At 37.9% G+C, this 8,502-nt stretch overlaps 1 protein-coding gene across 1 annotated transcript; it reads left to right on the top strand.

The window, feature by feature from the left end:
• Positions 1–876: 876 nt before the first annotated feature.
• LOC104166773 (TFIIH basal transcription factor complex helicase XPB subunit-like) lies at positions 877–7,880 on the top strand (the record flags this gene model as incomplete). Its single annotated transcript, XM_009706826.1, has 4 exons — positions 877–994; positions 2,167–2,285; positions 6,346–6,498; positions 7,381–7,880. Coding segments are annotated over 4 exons (525 nt in total), but the record flags the coding sequence as incomplete, so codon positions are not given.
• Positions 7,881–8,502: the final 622 nt, after the last annotated feature.

The following is an 8,502-nucleotide window of genomic DNA, read 5'->3' as shown; positions in this document are numbered from 1 at the left end:
TAACCCCATGCACCAGTACAGGCTCGGGGCTCACCTGCTGGAGGGCAGCTCAGCAGAGAAGGACCTGGGAGTCCTGGTGGACAACAAGTTGTCCATGAGCCAGCAATGCGCCCTCGTGGCCAAGAAGGCCAGTGGTATCTTGGGGTGCATTAGGAAGAGTGTGGCCAGCAGGTCAAGGGAGGTTATCTTCCCCCTCTACTCTGCCCTGGTGAGGCCACATCTGGAGTACTGTGTTCGGTTCTGGGCTCCCCAGTTCAAGACAAGGATCTACTGGAGAGAGTCCAGTGGAGGACAGCAAAGATGTTTATGGGCCTGGAGCATCTCCCTTATGAGGAAAGGTTGAGAGAGCTGGGTCTGTTCATCCTGGAGAAGAGAAGAGTGAGAGGGGATCTCATCAATACTTATAAACACCTCAAGGGTGGATACCAAGAGGATGGGGCCAGGCTCTTTTCAGTGTTGCCCAGTGACAAGGGGCAACGGGCACAAACTGAAACTCAGGAAGTTTCATCTTAATATGAGGAAGAACTTCTGTACTTTGAGGGTGGCAGAGCACTGGAACAAGCTGCTCAGAGAGGTTGTGGAGTCTCTTTCTCTGGAGATAGTCAAAACCTGTCTGGACGTGTTCCTGTGCAACTTGCTGTAGGTGAACCTGCTTTGGCAGGGGGGTTGAACTAGATGATCTCCAGAGGTCCCTTCCAACCCTGATCATTCTGTGATTGAACTCGTCTCCAGAGTGAACTTTAAGAGTGAGTTATACATGCATATTGTGCATTTGTCATTTTTGTATCGGAGACCACAAAGGTGTACTTTGTATTAAATCTTTGTTCATGATATACAGAAATAAGATGCTGATCAGAGGCGGCTTCTCTGTTATAGGTAGGTGACACATCCTTCGATCTGCCAGAAGCCAACGTTCTGATTCAGATATCGTCCCATGGTGGGTCTCGAAGACAGGAGGCTCAAAGACTGGGACGAGTGCTGAGAGCCAAAAAAGGTACATGAGGCTCTGGGCCTTGGATCACAGTATCATAGAACTGCAGAGAAACTGGATGTTGATGATACTTCTTTATATTGTCCTTGGATTTATGTTTTAGTCAAAGAGAATATACATGTGCCTATATACCAGCGAATGAAAATGAAGCATTTTCTGGGTCGGTAAAGCTTTGTGTTGGGAAAACTTCCAAAGGACAAAAAAAGCTGAAGGAAAATGAACTTTTTGTTCTTTGGTGGTTCTGTCTCTTTTTCATTTCTTGATAATATCCTTAACATGAAATTGTTTTTAAATAAGCATAGTGTTAGTCTAACAAGCAAATCTTTAGAAAGCACATTTTTGATACTGCAGATTACTTTCTTTTAAAAATGGGATTTCATTTTCAACTAGTTGTGTTTTTGCAAAACATAACCAAAGAGCTTTTTGTTTAGACAAATGATTCTTAAAACACTTTCTACTTGCACCTAAGATCTGCATACACTTATTTTCTGTGCACTTTGTGCTTGTTACAGCTGAGGCTTTGTTTGAAAACGCATACAAAACCCACATTACCAAATTAACAAAGTCTCAGTGAAACCTTGGGTTTTAAAAGAGAACTCAATGCTGTTTGGGTAATAGATCTTAAGGACTGAAGTTTAAAAAAAAAAATTATATGCAGCCTGGTATATCCTGGGTTTCAAATAGTCCTATGAATTCTTAGCTAAATATCTTTGTCTCACCTTTTTTATTGCAAAAACACTGCAAACTCTGGTTTACGTGGATAAAACTTTTCCTTTGTCTTATTTCTATTGAACTTTTTTAACATGTGTTGCAATCCATGCTCTTGACTTTTTACTACTTCTCTATATAGTAGACTTGAAATAATTTTAATCTTTCACCTTGCCTAGCATAATAAAGAAGCAGGTTCTTCTCAGAGAACCAGTGTAATTGTCTTGGTCTATGTTTCTTTTCATTTTTTCTCTTTCAACCATTCTCAAGTTATTAAGAACTTTTTTATTTCCATGCTGCGTACTTTGTCAGTCAGTTTATGTAGGGTCTGGGCGCAGCTAAACTTTGCAGATTGTTTTTGTGGAGAGACAAGGTATTTAAACACCTGTCTTCAGCATTCAGTCCTTTTTTCTTCTCGGTTGCAGTGTTCCAAATGGAACGAATCACTCGGTGTCTTTGTCTCCTAGGCATGGTTGCAGAGGAATACAATGCCTTTTTTTATTCTCTTGTATCCCAAGACACTCAGGAGATGGCATATTCAACAAAGCGACAACGGTTTCTTGTAGATCAAGGTTATAGCTTCAAGGTAACTTGTCCCTTCTATTTATTATACTTGTGGCCTAAGAATACAACTTTCATATTCTTTCATGTTAGTATTAGATTAGGTCAAATACTTGAGAATTCTGGTTGTGGAAGGTACTAATGAAGTTTTTACTCGCAAAGAACAACTGTTCCGGTGTTGTTTTATCATCTGTATAGCTGTGAGGATAGATACAAGTAACTTAGTACAGCTTCTGGAAAGGTAAGTATTCTGACTTCTAACCAAGCACGCACTGAGGAGTGAAGCAAAATGTTACTTGCCTGGTTGGTTTATGTTCATGCTCTTCAATTGTTGATCTGTGCAGGCCTCCTATTATACTTTATCATACTGGTTGTGCATAAAGCATTGTAGTGGCCAGCAGCAATTCAGAAGACTTCCAGAACTTCACAAGTCACATATTATTTCCAAAGAACTCCAGTCTCAGACCAGTATTTCACTATGGGGAGAAAATCTTTTTTTTTGTGTCTGAAGACATCATACAACAGGCAGGATTCATCCATCCTAAATTCATGTATTTGACTCTGGGAATCATAAAGTTAGGTGTCTGAAGTGTCTAGCGACCCATTCCGAAACAAATACCTTTCAGGGATCTTTGTCCACACACTAATCTTGTGCACCATTTCCACAGTTCTGACCAAAGCCTGCAGTGGTACAGAAAATCAGTTGGGATGCAGACATGTTGATACGGTGGCTCTGTGTTAGCAGAAACTGTTCTGGCTGATGGAGGTCTTCAGACTGTGCTTATGTAGCTTCTACCAACAGCTTGACCTTCCTCTTGTAATTTTCTCTGCATGGAATGAACTATATCACCAAAATCACTGGGTTGAACGTTAGTTGATTAAGAAATGACAGAATTTACTGCAGGAAAAGACTGTTATTGCAGACTGGAAATCTTCCTACCTACAACTGAAACATACTCCTCAAAATAGAGAACATTTTCAGTGTTGACTATGTAATACCTGTGACTTGAAAGTCAGAAGCTTCCTGTAAAGTCCCTTTTGGGGGAGTGCTGCCTCATTTCTGCAGACATACTTGAAAATCGATCACCCTTTATATTTCAGTTTATTATGTGTCTCTATATATGTTGTCTTCTTCCAAACATAAAATCTAATTCCATCAAAGCTTGTCTATTTTATAGATTTCACAGTGTATCTCATTTATTTTTCTTTTAATCCATGGACTGCCCCATATGCTCATCTATTAGGTTGTTAAAGGCAACAGAGTGTCATGATAGGTCTTGCTTTTAGGTAAATTATTCCTTTACAAAATGAGAGTTTACTGCTCTGATTAGAAACCTTCCCAATAAGAAACATTGCTGAGAAGAAGAATAAAAGATAAGGCTTCCGTATCTGCCTTTAGGGAACAAGCTCAAGTTTATGGCATTGACAGAATCATGCAAGGATTGCACGAGGTGCAAGGGCAGGCAGCCTCTACTGGATTGCACTTGAGCTATTTAAGAGCTTCTCCTCATGAGGCATACATACAGTATGGGACATCCCGGTGGGTAAAACCTCTCTGAACTGCAGCTACACTGAAGTAAATAATTGCTCTGTAATCAGTGACCCATTAAAGAGAGCTTTAAGGGCGTCCTGACACTGAAACAGACATGTCACAGTTTTCATAGGTAAAAACCTTGTTTTGCTTTGTAGTGAATGTGTTTTGACAAAATTGTAGGTCAGTACTAATCTTTAACTAATTACAGCAAATGCATCTATGTGGCTATAGCCAAGAAGATTAGAGAAATCCCTTTATTTACATTTGAATGCCTTGGATTGTAGAACTAAGAAAGAGGTTAAACTAGAGGGATTTTATTTTGCAAGGAAGGACCTAGTCCTAGGAGCTTTGGTGTAATATGGGAAAAAAAAGCAGTGCAAGTGGCAGCTGAGTATCTGGAGCAACATTTTAGCTGACCAGTACTGGAATGTTCTTTATTTGCAGTTTAGGAACAAAATGTTAGAATATCTATTTTCTTCTGTTTGCCAAACAGAAAAAAGCCTTAGTCATAGCTGGCATCAAAGAATAACAGGGCTGGAAGGCACTTCCAAGAAACCATCTATTGTGTTTCTTCATTCCAAGCCATGATCAACTATGTGTATGTCATTCCCAGCAGATGTTTGCCTTCATATTCTTCCAAATATGGAGACTGTACCTCATCTTTAGGTAATTATTTCAGTGCTGATGTCCTATCCTTCAGAATTTTTGTTACTAAATTACTAAAAATTCATTACTCCTTTAAAAGGGTAACAGTTCTCACTTTTTTCCTAGGACTTACTTCCTTCTTGCCATCTCTCAATAGATCCATTCTCTACCTTTCATCAAAAAGAGGACTGGAATAATATTTTTTTCTAAATCATGTATTTTGTCTTTGCTTCTTAAATAGGAGCCTTGTCATCACAATTTACTGCTTGGAGTTTACTGGTAGTGGTTTTTTTGATTAGCTAACCGTAGCTTAGTTAGTTATTGTATTGTATTTTTATTTAGAGGCTGAATGTAGCATATATTAAATTTTAAACCAATAGCAGAAGAACTCACTATATCAAAGAACTGAGGAAACTTTAAACTTGGCATTTGTTGAACAGCTTAAAAAAAATGATGATGCAGTTGGAATTCTTTCTGTCCTATGAATCACGTTAGCACTGTTTTGTAACCACAACTGAAAACAGGCTAATGCAGTTTAAAATTGCTTTTCATGACTCCTTTTTCTTTATTTTTGAGATAATCATAGCACATGCCCTTCTAAATAGACAAGAAGGGGGACAATAGTGTCCATTTAGCCATATAGTAGGACAGGTTGCTTCCTTGAATGGATTCTTAAAGCTAGAACATTTCTGAGAAAGACATCCATTTTCGAATTAGAAATTGCCATTGACAACAGCCCACAACGCTGATTATTCATTCTAGTGTTTCACTACCCTGTTTTTCAAAACCAGTACTTTGCGACTAATGTGGATTTGTTTTACCTTAAGCTGTATTTATATTTTTTTATCAGTCTTTATGATCAGATCCAGCCCAGATTACTGAGGTAATTAGTTTCTAATTGTATTGATTCGAGAGAGAAGCTGAAAAAGGAAGATGAGGAGGGGAAACTAATCGAGGGAAATGGGTGAATTAGAATGTCTTTCTCAAAACCTCTTCAAGTTGGAAACATAATGGGAAACCTGAGATTCTCATGTATAAATATATGTTTACCAGAATGCAGTTAACTGCAGGAAAAATTCTTGTGAAATCTTCAAAATACCTCAAATTAAGAAAACAACCTACCTATTGTAAAGCTTTGTAACAGAAACTTGAGAGCTTCTCAGTTCTTCAGAAAAGGTTTTTCAGCTAATGGAGTATATGGCACTATGTTGCCAGTAGATGGCATGTGCCCTGCGTCCACCGTTGTCAAATGTGTTACTAAGCATTTCGGAAAGAACAGTCGTAACAGTGAAGTTACCTTGTGTCTAAGTACACGGACATTGAAAGAGTCCTTTTGCTCTGCTGCTGATGCTTTGTTGCAGGTTACTGCACTGTCTCAATAACTGATCATACATCTCAATTTATTAGGGGTTTTTTTCCTTTATTCTTCAATGTTTATGCTAAAATTCTCGGTGTCTGGAAAGCCAGTGGATTATTTTTGTTAAATATAAAGTACTAGTTCTTAAACTAGACAAATCTAGAGCCTACACCATGAAGCTAACCTTGCAGTAAGTTGAATATGCCTCTGAGCTGTATATGCTTTGAGCAGGTTCTTGGTCAAGCTGGTATGGATGGTCTTTGGTTGACGTTCTCTGTCCAGAGGTTTTTTTTTCTTTTTTTTTTTCTCCAAAGATTTGTATTTTGCATTTCTAGGTGGACTATAATGAGGAAGGTGTGTGTATATGTATGTACACCACTTAGCAAAATTTTATAGGCATCTGTGATATCGTAGTGTTAAGCTGTTCAGACCATGAATAAAAGTTGAAGGCAGTTCTAACAGGATATGGAATCAGAAATCCTTGTCTTGGTTTTGAATAGCTAAGTGAGGAGGAAGAGCCCTCACCTTGTACTCTGCTCTGTTTCTTAGGTAATAACAAAGCTTGCAGGCATGGAAGAAGAAGAACTTTCGTTTTCATCCAAAGAAGAACAGCAGCAGCTTCTCCAGAAAGTCCTGCAGGCATCTGACCTGGATGCTGAGGAGGAAGTAGTCGCTGGAGAATATGGTTCAAAGTCAGCTCAGGTAATGGAAAATATGGTTCAAAGTCAGCTCAAGTAATGAAGAATGCTTTGAAAGGGATGAATACAAATGTGACAGAACTGGTCCATTCCATTTTAATTCTAAATGTGATGCTATCATTGATGCACCAGTATCTGGTGAAACATTGGAGAACAGATATCTTTTTTTTTTTTTAGCTGCATTAGCTCTTAGCTATTTGAGTAATTCAGTTGTTGAGCACTGGAAGGAAGTTAGACATGGAATTCATGTCCTCTATCATATTTGAGGGACAGGATGACGGATCTGTTGTTGCAGATTTTGAAGTAAATCTTCTAAGTCACAAGCAATGAAAATATTTTAAAACATACGTATTTTAAGATACATGTATGTCCCAGCACATACTCTTTTGTGGTGGCATTGTGCTCCTTGAGTCATGCCCCAATTTCCTCACGCCCAGAGGGCAGAAGCATAAGAGCCACTTTTGTTCATTTTCAAGAGAAGTACTGTTATTGTAGGTAGTAGTTTTGACATTTTCAGCAGCAGATAAAAGAAAATAAATAGCCTGAAACATTTATTGATACATAAGTTAAAGTCAAGCTACAATGTGGTAATTAATTTTTTAGGGTTGTTTTTTAGCTAAATGGCATTGTGCTGAAGTGCGTTAGGAATTCCCACTCTAAAGGATCTTTTCATATTAGACCTTACATATGCTTGTATACTTACTGTGAGTTGCAGGCAGGGACTTTCTTTGTAGAAATTCTTCTTAAGAAAAAAAACTTTGAAGGCTTTTTGGCATTAAGGTCACTAAATGAACAGTGCTGCCCAGTAGCCATTGGGCATCAGTAGGTTAGAGTTGGCCTACCTAATCACACACTAAGCACATGTTTTTTCTCCTCTCACTTGCAGGTGTCACGTCGTGCGGGCACCATGAGCTCTATGTCAGGAGCAGATGATACGGTTTACATGGAATACCACTCTTCACGGAGTAAGGCATCTTCAAGTAAACACATCCATCCACTATTTAAACGCTTCCGGAAATGATGTCCTTCACTTGTGCATTTTGTTAAAAATGTGGATTCATGTACCTGTTTACATAACTGAAAATACAGAGTTGAAATTTCTGACAAATCCTTTAAAAGACTTTTTTTTATATGCATCTATATAGCCACATATTACTTAGCAATATATGTGCTTTCATGAGTGAATATGAAAGAAAAAAGGAAGTAAATCTTACCACAGGAAAGATATTATCCAGTGACTGGATCCTGGTTATACCTGTCTGGTTTTCAGGGTAATTAATAGAATTTATTTTTATTAGCTGAAGACCCTTTTTCAGAAGAATTCTGGAAAGGTTTTGTAAATTAAGTTTGTACTGATGTTTGAAATATTATTTATCTGATTATTGTGTCTGCTCAACAAAGTACTGTTTTTTAAAATGCTTAAAGAAAAATCATTCATTGAGCTGAACAAATCCTGATGGGAGCACTTTACATAATATTGTCAAATTGGGAGCTAATTTATACTTATGACTTAGAACCTGTCTTAAAATTCTAACATATTCTTTGGAAATATTTTGAAGTTTGAAGACAAGGAGAAATAGGGACTCTGTCTCCAAAGTAAACTCAAGGAAAGCATTAGTAAATATAAATAAATTCTGTGCTCCGTTTTCCTTGTTTTTCTTGCTACTGTTGAGAAGTTGCTGAAATAAAAGCTGTTTTCCTTGTTGCTTATGTTCTATTTATTAACCATGCAATAAAACCATCATAGCTGCTAAACAGTGCAGTGTCACTACAGAAGTTATTATTGAATCAAAAAGTGTTTTGACTTGTCATAAGGTGAGTTGAAAGCAGAGATGTGAAGGAAAGATTCCTGGTTTTATTTTCTCAATGAAAACTGCAGAGGTGGTGGTGGTTTGGGGCAGAAGAATGCTTTTTAAATAACATCTGCTTAATATTGTAATGGTTATGCTACTTGGTATTGTATTACGAGGTGGTTTATTTTGCTCAGAGTTTGTAGAGCTTTTAGGAA

This window comes from Cariama cristata, unplaced genomic scaffold, assembly GCF_000690535.1.
Source record: "Cariama cristata isolate BGI_N322 unplaced genomic scaffold, ASM69053v1 scaffold42538, whole genome shotgun sequence".
NCBI lineage: Eukaryota > Metazoa > Chordata > Aves > Cariamiformes > Cariamidae > Cariama > Cariama cristata.
The sequence above is the reverse complement of the archived record's forward strand: the minus strand, read 5'-3'. Positions and strand labels throughout refer to the sequence as shown.